Source organism: Pempheris klunzingeri, chromosome 17 (genome assembly GCF_042242105.1).
Source record: "Pempheris klunzingeri isolate RE-2024b chromosome 17, fPemKlu1.hap1, whole genome shotgun sequence".
Lineage (NCBI taxonomy): Eukaryota > Metazoa > Chordata > Actinopteri > Acropomatiformes > Pempheridae > Pempheris > Pempheris klunzingeri.
In genome coordinates this window covers 7,890,718-7,915,512 of record NC_092028.1, presented here as the reverse complement: position 1 = coordinate 7,915,512, position 24,795 = coordinate 7,890,718, and the positions used below count along the sequence as shown (strand labels likewise).

At 42.2% G+C, this 24,795-nt stretch overlaps 2 protein-coding genes across 3 annotated transcripts in view; one reads left to right on the top strand and one right to left on the bottom strand.

Annotated features, from left to right (window-relative positions):
* hdac5 (histone deacetylase 5) overlaps positions 1–6,385 on the bottom strand; it is a 45,733-nt gene extending 39,348 nt beyond the window's left edge. For both annotated transcript variants that reach the window (XM_070848617.1, XM_070848619.1), the window contains exon 1: positions 6,290–6,385. The gene's annotated coding sequence lies outside the window, so the exon portion shown is untranslated. The remainder of the gene's footprint in view (positions 1–6,289) is intronic.
* A 10,004-nt stretch (positions 6,386–16,389) lies between these two features.
* On the top strand, positions 16,390–23,819 carry cyb561 (cytochrome b561). Its single transcript, XM_070848423.1, has 6 exons — positions 16,390–16,466; positions 17,904–18,111; positions 20,363–20,461; positions 20,632–20,735; positions 20,840–20,997; positions 22,337–23,819. The coding sequence occupies exons 2-6, from the start codon at positions 17,907–17,909 to the stop codon at positions 22,527–22,529; spliced, it is 759 nt and encodes a 252-aa protein (XP_070704524.1). The 5' UTR covers positions 16,390–16,466; positions 17,904–17,906; the 3' UTR covers positions 22,530–23,819.
* The last annotated feature ends 976 nt before the right edge of the window (positions 23,820–24,795 follow it).

Genomic DNA, 24,795 nt, shown 5'->3' with positions numbered 1-24,795 from the left:
TGATCCACCTGTGTGTGTAACTAGCCAGCATGTACGCTGAGCTGTTGGTGCAGGCTACTTTAAGGTTGCGTATGTCACAAAAGACAAAGAAAATCAGAAAATATCTGACTATTTGGTGTCTATTTGGACAATTAATCGATTACCAAAACTAATCAACTAATCAATTGGTTGACTACAGTGGTGGAATGTAGGGAAGTCCATTTACTCAAATACTGTACTTCAGTAAGACTTTGAGGTACTTGTACTAGTTATTCCATTTTATGCTACATTACACTTCTACTTTAATGGTAAATGCTCTGTATTTGTAAAGCACCTTTCTAGTCTTTTCAGCTACTCAAAGCACTTTACCATCACTTCCTCATTCACCCATTCACACATCATTCATTCAGGAGGAATCTAAGCTGGAGGAGACTGTTCTCTCACACACATTCACACACTGAAGCTGCTTCAGGAGCAAGTTGGGCTTCAGTGTCTTGCCCAAGGACACTTCATCATAGCCGGGGATCGAACCGCCAACCTTCCGATTGAGGCTGGTGAAGGTGGAGCTCACTTTAATGACCTTACATACTGCTACCTCTGAGCCGTGACTTTACACTAGAGGGAGATACTGATTCTTTTACTATACTACATTTTTCAGCAGCTGTAGTTACTAGCTACTTTCCTACAGATTCAGCTTATCAATACAAATTAGAAATCAACAAATAAATGATGGTGTTTTAGACTAAGCTACCCAGCAGTATATAGCTCCACCTTCACCAGCTGCAACATTAACATGATGAACACATTAACGAACCAATAATTATAATCCTATAGCATAACCATCTTATGCTATTACTTTTGTAGTTTTACTTGACAAGGATTTTGAATGCTTTTACTTTTTACATCATGGTATTGGTATTTATACTAGTAAGACATTTTTAAATATTTTTGGACATTTTAGCAATTAATTAATTGATTAATTGTGAAAATAATAAATCATGTAATGATGTAAATAATAATTAGTTGTAGCCCTAGTCGGTTTAGCTGTAAAATATAAAAAATATTTCTACTAAATTTAATGAACGCACAATGAAAACTAAAAGCTAAATGTGAATAGACAGTCAAGATCTGAAATGATCAAACAATAACAATTAGAATATCTAAAACTATGATTAGCCTTGGACCAATTGGTCTGTCTTTACAGTATGTGATTCTTCTCCGACTCCACGAACTCACAGGAAGTCACAACAGCAACTGTGCTGGGTACGTGGTAACAAAGCCAGGGCCTAGATAATGGGATGAAATGCTGTGGGTGAGTGCATGTTTGTGTGTGCCTGTGTACTTATGGTGCTAACTAGCTGTGACAGACTAACCTGCTGGCCAACTGCTCTATTAGCCTAATGACACGCACACAAACATGCGCAGACCCAAAGGAAGGAAAAAGACAGAAAGCCTATTTGAAAATAAAACAGAACAAGCTACCACTTCAGTTGTGTCTCAATGTTCCGATGACATCAAGAAATATACATCTCTCCCTCTCTCTCTCTTTCTCTCTCTCACTCTGCCGCCTCCTCCTCCTCTTCACGCCATCATTTCCTAAAATACCTGGCCCCTCCCATTCTGGAGAGGAGCAGGAAGTGCTGCCTGGCAACCGGGGAGCTGGCTGCCGTGGTAACGGTTCACCTGAGCACCTCTTCCCTAAACAAACACCAAGTGTGAGTGAGTGAGAGAACGAGATGTAGAGCCTCAGTCTCCAACACTATTTGTTTGTAGTCTGTATTTCTTGCTCAAAACACACACACAATCACACTCAACTCAACTCAAAATAACATCAGCCCTCTCTCTCTCTCTCTCTCCCTCCCTCCCTCCCTCACTCTCTCAAGGAGAAAGGGGACAAAGACATATTCCAACACACACACATAATAGCTGTCCTTACAGAAGTGACATCAGGACTGCATGTGAAAGATTTCAGCAAGGCTATATGTAGAACCACAATGAGCCGCAACTAGAAAAAACAGTCAGTTGTTATTGTTCATGCTAAAATTCTCTGGTTTCAGATTCTCAAAAGTGGGAAACTTAATGCTTTTTCATATCTTAGCATAAATGATGATCATGAAAATGGGCCCACCACAAACCACAGAAAACCGTGGGTTGTTTCTGAGGAGTCTGTTGCTGAGCAGGTAGTGGATCTTTAGAGCTATTTCACCTAAAGACAATGCCTGCTGTGCTGAAAATGGCAGCACTATCCCTTTTCCACAAAATGCTTGCTTTGGTTCTTGAACCAGTTCCAGTCAGAATTCTTGATTTGATTTAAACCTTGGTGCTGTCTAGCAAACCAGCCCAACTTTCCATCGGTTTGAGCTGAGCCATCGTCATCAATGGAGGGCAAGAGCAGATGGTGAACGGCACTGATTACATGCAAGCTTTTGATCTATTATTACAGATATTTGTTTTTAGCCAAAAAAACAAGCATGGACCAGCTCTTAGTGATAAGAAGACACAAAAGACCTGTGAATATGAAAAAGTTTTGTTTCCTGCTGGGATTCTCCAACCACAACAGAACCGGTTCTAAGCAGGTGGAAAACAGGTATATGAGGGTGGTGAGATAGGGTTGTAAAATTGTAAAATGTAAAATTTTCAAACCTCAGACTGGACCGGACTGGACCGGACCGGTCGCACATGGCTCACCTGCCTGATTGGAACATAAGAGTCCATGAATGAGGGTGTGGTGGCACCCCAATAAGGACAACCAAACAACCATTCAACATACCTTTTCTTTGTCTAGAGTTTAACATTAAAACTAGGAACTAGAAATTAACGACAACAGTTGGCAACCAATGAGGTCATGAAGAAAGTGAAAGTTAGCAGCCGATGTCTGGTCCGCCCAGCTGATCTAGTTTAGTCGGGTAACAAAGCAAAGCATTGTATAATCGGATAAAACCTCCTACCACTCCACTGCATTCGCCTCTGAAGCTAAAAACAAAGATACAGTACTCAGACACTAGTGGCTTCATTTGTAGCCTAAATAGGCATGATACTATGTTAATCAGATTGGCATATTGCCTATTAATAAAGGTTGCTCATGTAAGCTACATTTCAATTCGCCAGAACGTCTCATAATGACAAATGTCTGAAAGTTCTGCATATAATCAAACCTGATTAAGCTCATACAACATACTGGACAATCCAATGGTGAGAGTGAGCCACAACAGTAACATTGTGAGCCAGACTGCTAATCAATGAGCCAAACTCACTATAAAGCTCCATGAAGCCGAGGGGATCTGTTCTCTGCAGGTTCATCACTACCACAGACGTCTTTCACGTTGTCAGCTTGTTTTTACATTGTCACAGTGCAATAATGATGCACTGGTGTCTGGGTACATCATTATTACGAAGATGTTGGCTTATAGCAGCTTTAAATAAAACAAGCAAAAGAAGTAGATACATGAAACCAGTGACAAGGGGTCCTAAGCATTATTTTAAGGGGTCACAGGCTGAAAAACAGTGCCTAGAAGAGAGTAAAAACAGTAAAGTAAAAATGAACTTTGTCATACTTTTAAGAGTAGAAAAGGCATATACATAAAATCCGGACAGTGGAGTGACATTAGCATGGCCCTTAAAGCTCTTATGCAACTAATGGAGTGACCCTTGATCTGTAGGGTTTGACCTCCAGCGCACGACAGAGCTGAAAATCCCTGCATCCTTCCAACCAGACTATTACACGCTGGAGTGACATGGGGAGCAGGTCCTTCAGGGAGCAGGGGCCGTGGATGATATTAAGAGAGCTACATACAGTGTTCTAAGATGGTGGCCCGAGTTTTCTTAGCCACACATAAACAAAAAAAAGGTTCTTCAAGATTCCACACACACACACACAGAACCCCGGTCTGGTTAAATGTACCAACAGCAAGAATTGAAAGTCATTACAACTGGTCATGATCTTTCATTTTATAGAGGATTTAAATGGCTCAAACTCTGCCTGTAGTTACAGCATCCTTAGCTGTCTGACAACAGACTAGGGCTTCAACTAATAATCATTTTCATTGTCGATTAATCTGTTGATTCATTTTATCAATGAATCGATTTGCTGTTTGGTCTATAAAATGTCAGAAAAAGGTCAATCAGTGTTTCCCAAAGCCAAAGATGAGGTCTTCAAATATCTTGTTTGCCCACATGCCAAAGATATTCAGTCCTCTGTCATAGAGCAGTAAGGAAACCAGTTCGCAATTAATAACCCTGATAGTTTCCATTGCACTTTGTTGCATTTTGGTTTTATCAATACACCAACATTTCCACCTCAGCCAAAGCATAAAAACTTTGTGACATTTTTTACCTCTTTTCTGGTTTGGTTTTTTGGCCAACCAGGACAGGAAACACAACAAATCTTTCTCATAACCTAACCTAACCTTTAAATCAGGCCATGTTTGCATAGTTAAATGTTTACATATGTTACTCTATTTTTTTTTGTTAATAAACAACACGACAGGCTCGGCCAAACGGCTAGTGCTTATGGATCCCCTGGACTGAGGCCTTTAAAAGAAGGTAGCATATTTCCTCATTTAAAACTCTGTCATCACGCTCAATATCAACAGTAGCACCAGCAACAGTAGAGTTTTCTCCAACTCACGCAAATATATGTGTAATATAGCATAAATATTCACAGCTAACCCACTAACTGTCCACAGCTGACGTTATGTGATGAGCACAAGCAGCTGATTGTACAGTGTAAGTTTACCAGGATTGTCTTTGGGCTGGGCGATCCTTGGGGCGGAGCTGCACTTCTAATTCACTGATATAAACTCCATGTGTGCCATTATCATCAAAGTAAACGGAGGAATACAAACTGACGGCATTATGAAATTCATCATTATCATTAGTGATTAACATGGGAAAAACTATTGGGATTATATTTTTGTCGTTTCACCGTTTCACAGCCCTAGATAGAAGCATATGAAGACTTTTTAAATCTTATATTATCATCAGCCAAAATACATTGCTGTGTACCTTCGCAGTCGCAAGTTATTGCTTAATGTCACGTCGACTTCTGTTGCACTGACTGTTTGCTACTGAAGTGGGAGGGTTAGTTGTAACTATATGTATGGTGACATCACATGTACATCCTTTGCTAGATAGTGTAACTACGATAGTCTACATACCTTCACGGGCCCATTCTTATCTGGCTGAATTACAGCCAATGGACAAAAACATCACTAATGAAATATCAAATGTCAGTCACTACTCGTTTGTTTTCTGTTCTTACTACTGTGCGATACTTGCAAAATCGTGTGCAATACACGATATATTCTATTTTTATACTGTTGTTTTATTATTTTCAGATTTGTTATATCTCGTTTCTGCACTATTTCTGTTACTGACACTTTGTTTCTGCACCTTTTCTGTCTCCTCTGTTAGTCTCCCCCTATCTTATCTTATCTTATCTTATCTTATCTTAAAAGCATGTCCACAGCCGTACTTTGGGGGGGGGTGTCTTGTAGTCACATTGCCTCCTTCTTTAATGGCACCAGCGACTCAGGTAAGTGTCATACACCAGACATCATGGCAGCTGATGAGAAGTTTGACAGTGAAACCTACACAACACCGTGAGAGAATTTAAGCTGGGAGTTGACATGGAGAATAATGTCATATGTCATGCTGGGCATTAGCTTGATGATTTGGAAGAAGCAGCTTAGTGGCGATGCAAGATGACTCGAAACAAAATGCTTCCAAGATTCCACACATGTCAGGTTCTAATAGGAGACCCCATTCATACAGTCATCAGAGTAGACTGGACAAGATAGAGCACGCTGGTTTACAGCCACTTCTCTAGCTTACAGAGGACTTCTTGTGCTCACTGGTACTGGTAGCTGCTTTATTAGACTCTTCTTCTACACTGGGAGCCACTGGCGACTCACTGCGGGCTTCAAGCCACCCACTAACCATCAGTGGAGGGTTACCTCCTGTCCTCTGTTAGCCCGGGGCTTCTACTGTAAATGGTGGCTTGTAATCGTGGTAACTTTTGCTCGTCAGCTGTTACTTGTGCCCCAGTTAGCTGCTAGCTGTTGAGTGAACCCCTGGTCACTAACCGCACAGGTAAGTGTTGTGTGAAAGCAGATAATAGCCACAGCGTGTTACCTGTTCGGTAGCTAGTTAGCTGTTGTTTATGTCAGGTGTCAGCTTATGTCCTTTAGCTAGCCGCACTAGTGTGGTAACTGTCTCGAAGTTAGCACGGTACTAGTGTAGGCGGTGGCTTAGCGCGCTCTACATTCTCTCGCACGCACACTTTCTCTCTCGCACACAAACCGCACGGTACCGTGGATGTCGGCGGCTCCTCCTGGAACGCGTATTAGCGCAGAGGTCGCTTCCTCCCCGGCTTCGGTTTCCGCCGAGGCTCGGTGTCTCTCCTCCGCCGCCTCCTCCTCCAACCCCCCCCGCCGCCCCCCACTGTAGAGCTCCTCTGCGCTTTTTGGTTCACGCGAAAACGTTGTAATTTACCAAGCAGGACGCTTCTCCTCCACCTCCTATCGTTTCACCTCCTCCATATTTACAGACTCTCTCTCTCTTTCTCACCCTCTCTCACTCTCCCCTCTCTCTCTCTCTCTCTCTCTCCCTCTCTCTCTCTCTCTCCCACCACCAACAACAACATTATTGACGTCCCCTCCTGCCACGTGACCAGTCTGCTGGGGCTAAAAATAGACTCAATTGAAACCAATGGAGGCAGACAGACATGGCAGAGAGAGACAGGCAGGCAGACAGACAGATGAAGTTTAGTTTAGTCTTTAGCCTTTTTTTTTATTATTATTATTATTTGGGTACCTCTTTGTCTTCTTGTTCTCTATCCGTGAGGCAGCTTCAACAGAGCTGCTGAGTTTTACCAACTGTTTTAGTGCAAGTGACTTTCCAGGTTCTTCCCAATCAGTAGAGCAGTGCAAGTGAAACTGAAACAATTGGTTAGTGAATAACCTAGAAGAAAATCATTTATCAGCATAATCACAAATCATCTCTCAGTTGTGTTTCTCCCATGAATCTCTGTGGCTCTCCTGTATGACTATTACAGTGGAGTCACGACCCAAGCATCACATTTGACTAAAAATATACCTAGAAGGTCCTTTAATGACACTCACCATTGATCTAAGAGGAACTGTCAGAGTCCTCAAAGCCTCTTCTAATCATCTGCATGACTAAATATTCCATCAGCTCTGTAACGCCAGTGTGATGGCGATACATGACAGGTAGAAACACTGGGCTGTGCTACCAAGCTCCTCTCGGCTCCAGGCTCCCAGCACCCCAAAAAGCCCCCGGGTGTGCTGTGTGACAGGAAATATGTTAATATGAAGGCTACTGTACCACTGGCGCACAATATCAACTGACATGACAGGGGGTCTTAAAATGGGACGTGCTTTACTTACCTGATCTTAAGGGTTCTTTCATTACAATCTAATTCTAAGGCCTCCATTATTTCTGTTTTCTGCTCACATCTTTCACATTCCAAAATGAAAGCCTTTGATAAATGTAGCACACAGCAAACATAGGGTAAAGAAATGTGTTGAGAGACATATATGGACTATTCTATTGTAAGATTTTGTATCTACTGTTACTCTAATACCACTGATAGCACATCCCTGTAATCACCATGACAAGATGAACCTGCTAGATAGTGTGTGCTCCACGATGGGGGCACCAGGGGGCAGTGGCCCCCCACTTCACTCACCGACCCCACCCCCCTCCATACCTCAACAGACATAGAAACGCCCTTAAATAGCCGTTTGCATATGGACGCCCGTGCTCGCTCCAACACTAATTAGACCTGTCAGTGAAATGAACAGCTGAATTCGTGCAAAGTCACCAATTGTGTCGCATCCGTGAGCCTCTCCAACAACAGCTCCAGGCTTTATAAACGGGCTTCACATTTAGGGATGAAATGAAAGGATCATTAACGGGGAAATAATGGCTCGACAGAAAAAAAAAGAAAGAAAGATAAAATTCACCACTCAATTAATTCAAATCAATTTTATAAATGTGTCTTTGAGTGTCCCTAACCCTCATATAACCCCTGATGAGGTGTGTAATCCTCACCACAATTTTTTACTGACATAACTAATTGGTCTAAGCTACATTATGAGCAGATCTTTACTATCTGACAGCCTGAAAGGAGCCAATGATCTGTTAGGGACTGGCTCGTTATATGTTGCCTCATGTGCGTTTTGTTTAAAACGTGTGTGTGTGCACACATTTATTAACACCCGAATGATTTCTCCTCGCATGTTTAATCTGATTATCAGATTTAAGTGCATTGTTTCATAAAAATTTCCCCTGGGGAGCAAACTATGAGGTCACTTTTGCGTCTTTATTATGCAGTAACTGAATAGGGCTAAGTGTAACAGCATTGATACTGCAATCAGTTTTATTGCCAGTAAAATACATTCGTAATTAAAAATGTATGAATGAGAATCCAAACGTTTTGCTTGCTGTTGAGTTGATGGTAGGGGGTGGGACCTATTCTGAAAGATGTGATGTCAGACTGCCAACATCTACTGCGCTTTATCTTCTTCATGGACTAAAAAGCTCCTTCCCTCTTACTAACAGTGGATGTGGCCAAGCTGTCATTCAGATCGGTTTTGCAAATGAAAGTTTTAGATTTGCATTTATATATTTTTTTATCTCAAATGTATTTACTTGCAATAAAACTTTCTTTGATTGCGGTGTCAATAGCAATGATAGCAGCATTGTCATGAGGTCTAGTGCAGACATTCCTGTTCCCCTGTGGAAGAATCCTGCTGACTTTGGTCACCCTATGAGGTTGACGTTTGTGTTTCTTTCTTTCGTGCAAAGTCTCAACGACTGTTGGATGGATTGCCATGAAATTTCGTGCACACATTTGCGTCCCCTTCCATCCTGTTCTCACCAAACATGGATTATCCACTGGGCCGATTTGGCTGGTACCCAGGAGCCTCTGACCTCTAGGGGCCTCCAACTGTGGCCTCATCCTGGCTTTGCTTCTTTTAAAAAAAAATCTTATCAAATGAATTCATTAATTAATAATCAATTAATTAAGTGTGTGTGTGTGTGAGTGTGTGTTGAAAGAAAACAACAAATGCAGACTTAATTCATTTGCAAATAAGACAAACATTCTGAATGTTTTTCTGTGCTTGCATGATGAATGTTTGTATGTATCAGGTGGTGTTTGCATGTAAAAATCTGAGGAGATAAGAAGGTAGACAACGTTACAGCTAGCATTACCTGCTTACAAACATGGATACAAATGGTGAAGCAGCAAAGCAAAAGATAACAGAGAAGCAGTACTTCAGAAAAAATATCAACCTTCTCAACATTTTTCCAAAGGGTTCACCTCCACTTGAACCCAACAAGCATCCAAGAGGACCTGAGCATGATCAGCAAGACACTGAGGCAGAGAACCACAGCCTGCCCCACACTTCTCTCCAAAGCACCACTGAAGCTTTCTGTGCACAGGGGCCTTTGTGCACATTCTTAACGCCTGGTTCTTACTAACAAATCAAATACAGCAGCTCGGTCAGTGGCCCTACGCTTAAAACTACGATGCTAGGTAGTCAACACTAACTTCTTTTTAACTCACGTATGTAACTTATGTTATGTTATTTTATACTCATATTTATTTTATCTTTTCCTAAACCTGACAAACTAGTTTTGGTGCTTAAACCTAACAAAAGTGTGACTGTTAACCACTTGTTTATCATTGTTACCTGACGACGGAGGTCACCCAACTATGACAACAAAGATCACCTGACTATTGCTACCATGATGATGAAGTTCACCTAACTTCATCCTTTCCTGCACTGTCCTTTCCCGCACTTCCAAAACCTTAAAATGTATCTAAACAAGCTTTATTTTGAAAGTCTAACCGGACACTGCCTATTTATTATGGCCAACACTTGAGGGGTACATACAGCGTCATAGTTTGAAGCATAGGGCCACAGACCAAGCTGCCGTATTTGATGAGGTGGATGTGAGAATGTGTTGCCCCTCCAGGATGAGCTGAAATCACTTTGATGATGCTCTGACTTTTCACCGTGCTGCCAGTTTGTCCAAAAATCTGGGATTATAATACCTACAAAACACATGACATTCCCAGCAGCCTCAGCTGTAGATTGCGGTTTGTGCAAATTAGAGAACGTTAGCATGTTAAAATGCTCCACTAAGATGTTGAACATGACAAATGGTCTGTAATTGTATAGCACCTTTCTAGTCATTTTGACAACTCAAAGCGCTTTTACATCCTGATTCACACATCATTCACACAGGAGGAATCTAAGTTGGAGGAGACTATTCTTTCTCACACATTCACACTCTGAAGCTTTTTTGATGGTAGCATTTAGTACCATCAAAAAAGAGCCACTGTGCCTAAGTACAGCCTCACAGAGCGATTAGCACGGCTGTGGACTGTAATCTTGTCCTATTATACGGTCTTAGCATTTTCAGCACTCAGATGGGCATGAATCTTTGCCCACTGACAACAATTCAAAGCGTGCGTGTAAAAGGGTGCAAATTCTGACATGGTAGTCGCGAAGATAAAATAATAAAAATGCTTACTACATTGTAGAACACAGTCTTACATAACAGAACGACGGAGGGCTGTGAGGTTTGTGAAAAAACAATAATATAAATATCTCTGATTATGATATATACATGCACAAATAACAGTCAGATTCAAGAGTGATGAGATTTTTTTTAAAATATCAGTTTCATTCAATGTTTACAACATAAGGAGTGGAGGAAAAGAGAGGAGAGGAGGAATCATAGTTGAGGCTATAAATATCTTCACTCTTAGCACAATGTGACTGCAAAACAGATAGATGAGGAGGAGGTGGAGGAGACTGGGGAAAATGGGGGAGGACAGAAGGTGAGAGAATTGCGACAGAGCAGTGTGGTCGGAGAAAAAAATGAACGAAAGAAGGTGTGAGGCAGGGAGAGAGATGGAGGAAAGACAGAAGGGGAGTTAGGGAGTGGAAGGACGGAGAAAAAGGAAATACGAAGAAAAGGGGGAGGGTGGAGAAACAGGAGAAGAGGGGGAAAACATTCTGCATGAACAGAGAAAAAGAAGCAGTTAGAAAAAAAAAAGCGAGAGCGGGAGGTGGAATGAAAGGATGGAGAGTGAGAGACAGAAATAGAGAGAAAGAAAGAGCTATTCTGGTAATGATGTTGTTGCCATGGTGACGCTATCCTCAGTCAGACTACTCCACAGGTGCCTTGTGGGTATATTTAAAGGACTGTGCTGATTGGTGAAGGTCTTTGGAACAGATGACTATTGATATGGGTGACATAGGAGAAGGTCAGAGGTCAAGCAATGGCATCCCATTATCCTTCAGTGTTTCCTTTGCCTCTTCTTCACTTCCTCCCTCCGTCGCTTGCTCGTGCACCGTGTACTGCCTAATGCAAAATACGTCTTAAACGTCACACCTACACACTGCAGTCCATTTAAAGAAAAGCTCATGTTAACCTTAAGAACAAGAGACTTTTGTTTACATTAAAGTGGCTGTGATCAACATTGACAAAAAAATGGATCACACATCTACTTGTATACTTGTTGTTATACGTAAAAAGGCTTGTTCTTCATTGTCAGCATTTCGTGAAAAAAAAAGGTAATTTAATGTTTTGGTTCAGCCTCACTGATCTCAGGAAACATGTCGACTTGTGGATTTTTAAAAAAAAGTTGGAGCATTATTGTACCTCTGCTCCATCACACATCATGAACCGCTCCGTGAGTGAAGAATGGGAATTCTCACCGCTCCACTTCACTCACATACTTTGTCTGCAGCTGCTATTTTCAGTGAACAAGCTCTGATGACTGCGCCTGTTCGCCTTCCCAGTGATGCACGAGGCGCTGCTTGGTGCCTGTATGAGACACACCTGCTTTCAGCTAGACTGTAGTCAGGTCACAGATCCAGAAGAACAATAAGTCATGGGTCAGTGACAGAACTATAATCCAGGAGACCCCTGTTCGTGGCCCTTTTGTAACCAAAACTCAACGTTAACTTAACTGAACATTTACATAACGTAACATGTTTAACATACATCATGTATGTAACATAAAATAAAGCACTTACTTGGTAACACAAATCATGATATTTTCATAACACTAACCAAGTAGTCTGGGTGCCTACATCTCACCAAACTGTGACTATTGTAAAACGTTAACCACATGTTTATTATTGTTACCATGACGACGAAGGTCAAGCATGCCTGTCGCTGGGTCCATTCTGTCGTATCAGTGAGGGGACGTGTCGGCCTGGGAATGAGAACGGGTTGGATGAACCTAATATATGCTCGCTGGGTGAGCCTTTTTGTTGAACCATAGGGCATAATGGAGCATTTAACAGCTAAAGAGCCAGATACTTACTTTTAGCTCTTCAAATCAAGCTAAAAGGAGTGGAAATACTTGACTTACATTCATCAGGGGGCCAGAAAAATGCTAATGTTTCTCCCTAATAGCTGTAAATAGGTAGCTGTTTGGTAGCGTATACACCATAATATTCACCATAATAACTTTAAAGTTGATAGTACAGCAGTGTTGCATTTACATATATTGTTCCCTTGGCATTGTGTAGCCAGAATATCAGTTACTGCAAGTTTAAAACACACTAAACAAAAATGTGTCACCTCAGACTCCCATCAGTGCTTGTCGTCCAACCAGTTGGATTGTTCATGTTTTTTTCTCTGTTAAAACTGTTGCAATCAGAATAATCTGAAAGGCTCTTTAGTCACATTACAATTAGGCAGTAAACTAGAAAAGTGCACTAAGTAGAGTCTCAGCTACACATAACCATAAGCTAACCTAAACATATAACCTTTTTTAAATCTTTTTTATTACAACCTTTGGTCCTCCTGGCATATTTCTAATTGTAGACTCAAGCTGCATATATTGTGATGTAGCTGTTTCCATAAAGTAATATAACTTACAGCTGAGATGGTGGTGAAGGTTATAGATTCATTCTTGTTCAAAATGACACCAAACCTTTCTATGAATGTCAGTTTCTGAGCCATGACAAAGACCAGAATGAGGCCCACAGCAGACTAGGTAAGGTTGTTTTTAGCCTAGTCAAATGCTTTTAACTCTGTGATTTCAAAGTGGTAATCACTTGCAGCCTCCACCAGCCTGTTAAGAGGAGCAGACAGTCAGCAGTCAATGATGGCATAAAGTAATCAATAATATAGGTCCGTCAAAACTTAATACAAATACTTAATAACTGCGAGACGTCGTTCAGCATACAAGTGCACAAAACAATAGTAGGCTGATCGCTCCAGTATTTTTCAAGATTAGCTGCGGACAGACAGAAACACACACACACACACACATGCACACACATGACCAAAGGCATGTTCCCTCCAGGCTCATGCCTGGTGGGGATAGAAATGAAATTTTATATCATTAAATCTACATTCTTTGGCCACTTGAGTGCAATGGTAGCCTGACATCGCCAGACCAATTTGTAAATGCGAATCAGTGTGTAATAGTCAGGTGTGTGGCTGTTGGCAGCGCACCTACAACTATCAGAGCAAAGAGTTTGGTCTAGACCTGCTCTTTATGTAAAGCGTCTTGAGATCACACTGTTATGAACTAAAGATTGATTGAAGTGTAGTCGTTTGTTCGAGTCACCATAATGTTTCACATCAACGGCAGCCATCTTAGCTGTTTACAAAAAGCCTCAACACCATATTTTATTATATGGATGATGTTTTGTTGTGGCTTATTTAGCGCACAAAGTTTTGAAATGAGAAATTACTTTTGGAACTCTTCTGGAAGTTTGGTTTCAGGTGACAGCTGACAAATGGAAATGAACAACATAAGACATCATTTCTGTTCCATCCTGAAATCAGTGTTTCTGTAATTGAGACCTCATGCTGCACCAGTGGGTGGATTAAAATCTCAGACTGATAGAAGCGTCACAGGTTCAAACCCACACAGGTAGAAATGTGTCCAGTCATACTGAAGGAGGGCCAAAGACTCCCTTATTAGACTGGAAAGAAGGTGGGAAAGCAGGCCCACTGGTGTCATTAAAAGTTCTAAGTGGTGGTGGCGGTGGTGTGTGTGTGTGTGTGTGTGTGTGGGGACAGGGGGACGGGGGGGGGATGAACGAATAACATGTCAATATGAAGCAGGCATACACACCTACACACAAACACACACACACACACACACACACACACACTCACAGCAAAAGGAGCAGTGGTGAGTCAGCCTCCTGTGAGTCACAGGAGAAATCAGAAATGTCAGACAGAAAAAGAGCACACACACACACACACACACACACGCAGCTGTAGCCGCCAGTTTTTGACATTAATAAAGATAGCCTTGACAACTATTCTCTCTCCTCTGAGTTAAAGTGAGAGTGGAAGGCTTGACACACACAGACACACACATTCCCACAGAAACCTAACAAACATGTCAGCTCCCTTCCCCTGTCATTTCCTTCCCAGCACACCAACACAAAATCCATTTTTCCAAACACACGCTTCTTCTTATTTAATATCACAGTGCTGCATCACATTTGCAGAGATCTCGTCAAATTGCAGCAGCAGTTTCACTTACACAGACTTTACACGGACATCTGATGGCGAAAGGAAGCTCCTCCACAGTTCTCCATCTTCCTGTGTCGCCCTCTGACACCCTCGAGTCCCCCCGACAGGTCCCCAGACCCCAGGGTGAGCACCACTGGTCCCGCTGCTGCACCAAATGCTGCACTTGAGTCTGAGCACAAGTGGAATTTTCCAAGACTGCGGCGCCCTCAAGAGGAGAGGCAGGGCGGATGCAGGATGTTAACTGTCAGTCATCGCTGTATTACCTCAGATGCTCTGACAGAGAATATTTGACTTGAGTAAATGTAGTGTATTATTGTAATTGTGTGCAATACTAAGGTATCTGAGCTTTCAGTATTTCCATTTTGTGCTTCTTCATTTCTACTTTACCACATTTAGAAGGAAATATTGTTCTGTTTACTCCTCTAAATTCTTTTGACAGCATTAGTAACTGTTAATGTGCAGATTCATTTTATATAGATAGCACAGTAACAACAAATACAACATGATATATGGACAGATTATAATATATTATCTAATGATTTAATATTTATTTAGTGTTTATCAGCAGCAGCCCAAGATTCCCTCATATTGTTTTAAGAACACATGGTGTAGAATTTGTTCTCTGAAACTCTTGTCAGTGGCTACATGACGCGCCATATTTTAGTATTTTAGAGAACAATTAAAGCTACAGCTAAAAACTTTTTCGTTTCAATATCTCGCATCGGTCATATGAGTATGTGTAAATGTGCAGAACGATTCCTCCTAGAAGTGAAAACTTGAAACATGAATGAAATAATAGTTCTGGCCGGTCATTAGTGTCATCAGTGTTCCTGCTGCTGATGGCTGCAGGTACTTAACTGCATCAGTGTTATAACTGTTGGCTTTTTATAGTTAGAACTGCAAAACTCAACTGAAAGGCGTTTATTTATTTATTTTATTTTGACAGCAGCATCTTTTATTATAGTACATTTCCAAAGGTGTCATTCTGCACGAGCACTTTTACTTTTGACACCTCTAATTAACTAACTAATAATTCTGACTTTTCAAGGTAGAAATTGTAAGAATTGTACTTGTAGTTTTGCTTGTGTTTGCTCTGTTGAGAGCTAAAGGATCTTCTACTTCTTCCACGCTGCAAAAATGACTACCTGAACGAGTACTATTATACTGAATTCACTGGATTGAGCCCAGGTAAGATGTGTTACCAAAACCCCAATGAGCATTACTACCAGTGGAGGTAACAGTGGTGGTCCTGGACTAGCAGTGTAAGTGGCCCAGGTGCTGGAAACGCAGCGTTGGGACATCCACTCAGCCTCTGATTGCTCTGATTTGCCTGCTCCTCCTCTAATAAGCGGCGGTGATTCACCGGCAGACACTCCCATCCTCCCCCTCTTCCTCCTCCTTTTCCTTTTCCCTCTGCTCCATTATCCATCAACCCCTCTCCAGTGTTGTCAAGGCAACAAACCTTTACGCTGGAGCTGTTAGTCATCAGTCCACGCAGTCTCACCCCCACCCAAGCTCTCCTGATGTTACTGTGACGTTACTGTGACGAGTCGAACGCAATGGCTCCTGATCACTGTTAGATTTATCTGTGTGTGTGTTTTGTTCTAACACATGAGGAGTTTCACTGCAAGAAAGTGATTCCTTAAAACAATACCAGCACAAGAATAAGAATAAGAATAATAATAAGAAGAAGAATAATGGTGGAAGTAGACCTGTAATAGGCCTGTTGTTTTCAAAAAATTATTTCCTCCTCAGTCCAACTGTCACATGGGTTGGGCTTGTTTAGGAGGGCATCCAAAACACACACACACCCACACACACGCACACACACACACACACACATACGCATGTGCGCGGTCAGAGGGAGGAGGAAGGCGGATCTGTAAGTAGACTCCAGGACTTCCTCAGCAGAGCAGAGCAGAGCCCACAGCGCAGTAAGTATTTCCCACCATCAGCTCTTTTTTTTTTTTTTCCCTGTCATTCCTCTTCTTTTCCCCTCACGGAGACCGGTGCTGTCTAAATGTTATTACCATCATCATGATCAGAGAGAGAGAGAAAGTGAAGTCATATATCCCCAGTGTGAAGCCCAATGGAGGGGCCATTTAGATCCAGAGCAGTGGCTGGTAACAGGTGTCGGAGCTCCGGCAGGACAGCAGCGTGGCTCTGCATCAGAGGTGATGAGAACTGTGTCACGTGAGGATATAATGATGACTTGCGGTGTTGCAGGCGGGAGCGGTGACGGTGAGCAGTCAGGAAAAGCCATTGGATTTTGGTTCATTTCTGCTCTCGTCCTCATGTAACTCCGCTCAGCTCGGTGCTCGGCTTCCTGCCCTGTTCTCTCCCCGTGCTGTGTGCACCGTGCGACTCTCCGGCTGATAGCAGAACACGATAAAAGCAGTGGATGTGGGCTCACTGTCTGTGTTTTTTTCCCTGAAGGAGCTCTGTGCTGTGTGTTAGTTATCTGATCAGTAGGCAACCACACACAGAAATAGTGAAATGCTCCACTTGAGTTGAATAATCTTTACTTTTATCCAGTAATATCAAGTAAGAAGTAGTAAGTATTTACTCAAGTATTGTAAGTAAATTTTAGGTATTTGTACTTTACTTACTACTTTTATAGCTACTTAACACATCATACACATCCTTTTTTTAAATCATGATGCTTTGTTGTGTGTTCAACTGTGGCAGTAGCTAGAATCAGCTCCACCTCCAGCATCTATTACAACATTAAACTGAGACTTACATAATTCATTCACCAGTAATAATCATCCAGTAAAGTAACAATGTAACATTCTACATTCTACACCAGGAGTAGTTTAAGCACATTTTGCTTCAATTCTGAAACTTTCAATGAAATAAAAATTGAAAATGCACGAGTTTCACTTGCAATAGAGATTTCTTGCACTGTCGTAGTGCTGCTTTTAGTTAAGGAAAGGATCTGAAGACTTCTTTCACCACTGTCAACAGGTAACTGACAATAAACTAATAACCTGAAGAAGATCAAATATAGTAAGATAGACGGTTGTTTAAGGAATCATTGTGCCCAAGAAGCAAACTTTGGCTCTTGGGTCCCCACCTACCCCACCTTTGACCCAGTGTCCCTCCACAAGACAGGCCCATAAACATGAACCAACACTGCAGAATGATAATAAATGGTATATTGAGAGAATAAAATATGTTTCTGTTCTACTCAAAGCCACCAGATCTAAGTTGCTGTTGAAGAAAACCTAATGTTCCCCCAGTGACGCTCTGTGTTCGTCCTTCTCTCCCTCAGCTCCCTAATTTAATTCCTTTTTCATTTAGTTCAAACCAACAGCACAGCCTGAAGCTTCAGTTGTTCACTCTGTAAGCTTTCTCTTTGTCCTCCTCAGATCATGGATGACTCTGCTCCACGTCCCGGTCGCTCTGCATTCGCGTGGCTGGTGGGAGCGTCCCAGGTGCTGGGGCTGGCGTCTGTGGTGCTGACCGGTGTGTGGATGGGTCACTACCATGGGGGCTTCGCCTGGGACGGCTCAGCGCGCGAATTCAACCTCCACCCTCTGTGCATGGTGCTGGGGCTGGTCTTCCTGCAGGGTGACGGTAGGTCCACACTGATCACTGATCAGCTGTTGATAAATCTGGATAAAGCAGGCTTGTCTTACATCAGTTTGTAGTCATGGTTACGCTAAACATGTTCAGATTAAATGCTGTAAATTGAGGGAAACTGGAAGCAGACATCAGCAGAACATGGATGCTGTGTTTCAGTCAGCCTGTGTGTGTGTGTGAGTGTGTGAGTGTGTTTGTGTGGTTACGACCACACACACACACACACTGTCTCAGCCTCAGGCACTGTGCTGCTGACCTGTTGCATTAGGATAACACTACCCAGAGACCCATCAATCCCTCCATCCACCCCCATCCAGCAAGTCTGATTCATGCAGAGAGATGGAGAAGCAATGAACATGCCACTTTGTGTGTGTGTGTGTGTGTGTGTGTGTGTGTGTGTGGCCCAGCAGGGAATGGAACTGATGTCAGTCAGCACACTGACCAGTGTCTTTTTCAGCTACAGAGTGAAAACAGTCCTCTCTGCTCACATGACCAAACAAGGCATTTTTCAAACATCTAGTTGTCCATGTTGTACAGCTGTTGTATGAGTCTGGTGTTTAAAAGGGTTAGTTCAGACAACACAATATTTGTGTGCTTCACAATAACACAAACACACTAAGCAATCGAGGCAACGTAGACCAGGGTTCTGCAAGGTAAAATTGCTGTTTTTGTCAATGGAGTCTGGTGGTTTCTGGTTAAACAAAGAGGATCTTCCAGGTCTATCTCTGCAGGGATCCTGCCCATGATGCTGTCAGACACTTAGAATAACAATCCGAGCCTGTCAGTGGCAAAAACAAGCACTTTTAGTGGAGTAGTTATTTGATCTGGCAGTTGCCCCAAAGGATTATGTTACAGCCATTGCAGCTGAGAAACAAAGGGCAAAGGGCAAAGCAGGTGTTGAGGAGAGAACTACTGGACAAATTCCATCACTTTTAGTGCCCACTAGTTGTTATTGTGGACAAATAATGTGTAAAAACAGAACCCTGCTGAAGTTATCCTTTAAGTAGGCTCCAAGATTTGAGAGGTGGTTATGATTTAGATTGAATGATTTAAAACGTGCTTAAACCTGAATAAGCCCACCCTCACAGTGATGAAAGCTTTAAAGACCATTTGGACCAATCTAGTCTGTGGTCAGTCTGACAACAGGAATAAAGGAGTCAGCATGCGTCAGTGAATTTTTGCATGCATATAAAGTTGTCACTTTCGGGTCGAGCTCCAGTTTTCTCTGATGCATTCATGCCAGAAAATCCCTGCGATGTCAGATGTTGCTGCCCCCCCCCCTCTGTTTCCCATCTGCAGCCCCTGGGTACTTTTGCTAATCACAGTAACCAGATTATTTCAACTGGTTCCACAGGACAGCTGTCTGTTACAGGGCTAGATTGCATTAGAGCGATAAAAGCAAAGGTCAGCTGGGCATTAGATGGAGACCGAGAACCCGGGGGGGGGGGGGGGTTCTCACAAACGCACATATACACCTGAAAGCTGACTCACTGTGATTAAGTCTGCTTCTGTTGCCTCACTTGACATTTTTATATATTTGGCACATTTAGTTTTTCCTCTACAGCCCGAACACACACCTAATCACCATCTACAAATGGTAGAAAGAGATGAACCTTTTTCTCCAAGCACATCTTTACACCTTCTACATGTCTCACACATTGTTACAGTGTGTATTCTGCATTTATATTAAGACATTTATACTTACATTTCACCATTGAAACCAAATGATTGATCTAATATCTAATATGATACTATACAGTGCTGTGAAAATGTCTTAGGCAGGTGTGAAGAAATGCTGAAAAGTAAGAATGCTTTCAAAAATATAAACTTTAATTCTTTATTTTCATCAATTTAGAAAATGCAAAGTGACCACCCTCTGCCTTCAGAACAGCAGCAGTTCTTCGAGGTCAAAGTCAGGGATTTTGTAGGATCATAGTCAGGTGTGTGATTAACCAGTTATACCAAACAGGTGCTGATGATCATCAGTTTCATATGTAGGTTGAAACACAGGCACCAAGTGAAACAGAAACAGCTGTAGGAGGCTTAAAACTGTGGTCGGCCAAGGAAATTTAGTGCAGCAGATGAAAGACACATTGTGCTTCCTTCCCTGCAAAATCAGAAGATGTCCAGCAGTGCCATCAGCTCAGAACCAGCAGAAACCAGTAGGACCCAGGTGTCTTCATGGAAGAATGTAGTTTTTGTTTGCTTACTATGCCTTCGTGCCCCCCCCCCCGTCTCTCTCCAGCCATCCTGGTCTACAGAGTGTTTCGGAACGAGCCAAAAAGGAACGTCAAGCTGCTGCACGGCATCATTCACCTCCTCGCCCTCATTGTCAGCATCATAGGTGAGAGAGAGAGAGAGAGAGGTGTGCATGTGGGAAAGTTAAGATGTTCATCCCAGAGTGTGTGTGTATTTCTGCGGGTGTGTGTGTTAGAGAGATAGAGAGAGAGAGATGAAGAAAAGCATACATTAATGACTGTTTCTCTCTGTGTGTCTGTGTCTGTGTGTGTGAAGGTATTGTAGCTGTGTTTGACTTCCACAGAGCAGCAAAGATTTCAGACATGTACTCTCTGCACAGCTGGTGTGGCATGATTACTATAGTGTTATTCTGCTTACAGGTACGCACACACACACACACACACACACACACACACACACACACACACACTAGTAATGTGTAATGTAACGTGGATTAAACTTTTCATCCCGCCATTTCTCCCAGTGGGTGATAGGTTTGCTGTTCTTCCTGTCTCCTGCTGCGTCGTCGTGGTTACGGGCCTCATACCTCCCCATCCACATGTTCTGCGGTCTGGTTCTGCTGGTTATGGCCATAGGGAGCAGTCTGCTCGGCATCACTGAGAAACTCCTCTTCAGCATTATGTATGTCTGTCTGTCTGTCTGTCTGTCTGTCTATACCTCACTTATCTGGAGTGGTTTCTAATAGTGCTGAGTGTTTTGAGATGTCCGTCTTTGAGAGTTCTAGCACCACACCACCGCGTGGAGATGGAATTTCTGTATCTTTGATGCAAAGCCCACTACAAAGGGCTACATTTTCTGGAGAAAAAGTGGCAGAATGCATCAGCTGAAATGCCGTCTGGTCTTCTGTTACCCAGACATCACTGATGTCTGCTGGCTACATCAGAAACATCCAAACTGGGCTTTTAGCCCTAAATGCTAAAAGATTTGTATCTGATGTATCTGATGTAGCTGATGGATTCTGAGGCTGGTCAAAATCATGACAGCTGAAATATCAGTTGACGTGTAAGCACTGAACTAGCAGGGGGTGAGGGTGAGTTTTCAGTAGTTTAGGTGAACAGTGAACTGTAAACCGCTGTTGAAATATCTGTTTAAGCAGTTAAAATGTCTTTCCCTCCTTTGGATTGGCATGCGAGCAGAAACTTCAAGGACAAATAAAAGCAAAACTACAATCATGGCTAGACGCTAAAGACAGGTTAGAATATTTGTGAAGACTAAAAGGGACCCTTTAAGTTGGAAGTTATCATCCTTAAAGTGTCTGTTTCCAGAGCATCACACAGAGATCTGTTCAGGAAAAATACAGGAAATGACCAAAATGATCTTGTTCTGATTAAATGCTGCTTTCACACTTAAGCCAAAGCTTTTTTTTTTTTTTTGCAGGTTGAATGCATTTAATGTGAGCAGTAGGAAATGACATTAGCAGTAACTGAATCAAGCACTTCTGCTGCTGCTGGAGAGTGAAGAGCAAGCAGTGAGGCTGGTAGTGATGAAATGTAATTACAAACAGCAGCGCTGGTTTACGTGCCGCATCATTTCCTATAAATCCCTTGTGTGTGTGTGGAAAGGCAGATTCAATCCAGAGTGGGAATGGCACTACCATGCCACTAAAACTGTAAACCACTGTATAGAGAGGTTAACAGTAAAAAAGCCTGTTTCTAAAAATATGCTCATCATGCTTAGTATAGAAATGTGGGTTTGACATTATGAAGATATTAATATTTATAACTTTCAGTCAAACCATGATCCATGATCGCAGCTCTTACTGTCTACATAAACATCTCAGTCCTGTTCTACATCCAACTCAGTTATTTCATTAGTCTCATACTGTATATGTTCATATGAATATGCTGCATACACTGTGTGTGTATACATGTTCATCCCTTTCCTTCTCTCTCATGTTACGTGGTTTCACACATTGAAGTTTAGATTTTGTATCTATTTGTCTCTCTCTCTCTGGGTTTAGGCCAACCTACTCTTTGTTTGCCCCCGAGGGGGTGCTGGCCAACATCTTGGGGATCCTGCTGGTGTGTTTCGGGGTGCTGCTGGGCTACCTGATCACCAGGGAGGAGTACAGACGTCCGCCGAACCCAGAGGAAGAGTCTCTGTCTGTCCACTTCAAGACCCTGACTGATGGGGGGTCACCCACCACGCCCTGACCTCAGCGTGACGCCTGTCACCACCCCCCTCCTCGTCTGGGTGCAAACAGTATCCTGCCAGCAGACTAGCTGTGCTACTGGTCTCTGTGAACGCCTAGTTACCATATCGTCAGTTAAAACATGGCCATGAACGTAGGTTTGGTTCAGTGAAGTTATTAAAACGGATGTGAAGCTTTAACACCCGTTTGATCTCACAGATTACTGTCACCTATAATTATTTGATCATACTTTAATCAATGGGTGACGCTAAATAAATGTAAACGCTGATTGCGGTAAAAGGAAAATAGTATCACACCGAATCAGAATTATATGAAAAAACATTTACATTTCGTAGAAAGACAGGAAGTCGGATGCGTCCTCATCTTGTACAGCAAGAACACAAACTGACCAATCACAGGTCTCCCTCTAGATCCAAAAACCAAGGCCCAGCCGGAAAAGGGGGGGGGGGGTCACATCCTCGCATTTAAATGTATAAAATTGATTATTTAAGTTCAGTTAAGTTGATAATTTAATTAGTTTGAATTCAGTGTTTGTAGAACAAGGTGGGCCAGTATCAGTAGTCTACACCTGTTATTTCTATGTGCTGCACATGTATTTAATTATTGCATATTATCTGCTGCTATGTAGTTTTTATAATTACTGCTATATTTAGTGAGCTCTGAATAATAAGACTTGATGCGTACATCCCCAGCTTGCACTGTAGTACAGTTTTGCACACCAAGCATTGTGCTCCAGTCTGACCATCTCACCTTGATCTACGCATCCCACCTGGACTCGGCCATGCTGCTACCCAGCTGTCTTTGTTTCCACTTGTTTTGATTCACGCCTATCGTGCAAGACGACCACTAAGCTCCATCCAAGTGTGGTGGAACCTCCTTTATCCGTACCGTTTATCCAGCCTCCAATAAACTGACTCGTTAACGATATCAGTAAAACAACTTTAAAACTTTTAGAAGTCATTAGATCTCATAGAGGGTTTAGCTTCTGTGAAAATGATTTACATCGCACTACTTGTAGGTCACAACACTGTTAACTCCCCACAGGATCTTTACCATTCACGGATCCAATTGGCGAGAAAACACAATGTATTTCATTTGTCCATTGGTTAGCTGTTTGTATTTAAATGGACTGTCAAGGAAAAAGATGTGTGTTCAGTGTGTATTCAGATGTATGTTATTAGAGTTTGATGCATTTTTAGCTAAATCTACTACATCTTTGAATGCGTTTAACCAGATTAAAAACATGTAGCAACATTTTGTGTTTCTATGGCTTGACTTCAGGATTCTGCACTAGTGCCTAATACAAAGCTTTTTTTGTGGATATTCGTCTTTGACAGCGTCATCTTTCAAAAGGGAAAGAACCTGAAATAAACCACGTGTGAAACAGGTGTTCTTGTGTGTGTGTGTGTGTGTGTGGTGTGCTTAACTCAGCTTAAACTTGTGATACAATTCTAGATGTTAAAGATGACTTGCTGTGTTTGAAACAGAGTGGAACTAAAGCATCAGCAGCAAATCAAGCACCACAAGCTACCACAAGCTTCAGTTACTTGTAGTTTACAAGAGTATTTCTATTTCGTGTAAACAAAATTATGACTATTTGTCAGCCTGCAGCAGTGACCTCCTGTAGTCTTGTTGTCAGTCTATAGTAATCCAGTTATAATATATATACAGGTGCACTCAAAATTAGGTTCTGACAGCGTTCCTGAGGAATCTTTCCATTTCCATTCCTCATGGGCAACAGCCTCCAGCTCTCTGATGTTCTTGGGTTTGCATACTGCACTCTAGTATCTTCTGGACTTTTTCTGAAGCCACCCATGGTGGACTGTGAGGTATGTTTGGGATCACTGTCCTGTTGGAAGGTCTGATGACGCCCAAGCTTCAGCTTCCTCGCAGACAGAATGATGATTTCCTGATACTTGGGTATGCATGCGGCCTGCTCCTTCAGACACTCGTTAGGAAGAGAGAGACAGACTTACGCATGACGTCTTTCATTCATCTTTATTCCTCTTTGCAATGTTAATTCAGCAGTCAGTAACTTCACATGAGCTGACACATTCATATTGATTTAAGTGTTTAAGAATGGTGTTCTTCTTCTTTGTTGTAACCATCCTGGCTTTTAAATATTAACTTATCTTACACACAGTGAAAAACAAACTAACAGGGAACACACACGCTCAAGTCAGTAATGCTCGATAACCTGTGGTGTTTCAGACTCGGGGTTGGGGCCCCCCGAGCAGGTTGGGGGTTACTTCATACATGTACAGCAC

Coding starts and splice junctions, on each gene's coding strand:
- cyb561 (XM_070848423.1), top strand. CDS start 17,907: ATGGATGACTCTGCTCCACGTCCCGGTCGCTCTGCATTCGCGTGGCTG. Junction 20,736..20,839: donor TAGTGTTATTCTGCTTACAG/GTACGCACACAC, acceptor CATTTCTCCCAG/TGGGTGATAGGTTTGCTGTT. Junction 20,998..22,336: donor AAACTCCTCTTCAGCATTAT/GTATGTCTGTCT, acceptor CTCTGGGTTTAG/GCCAACCTACTCTTTGTTTG.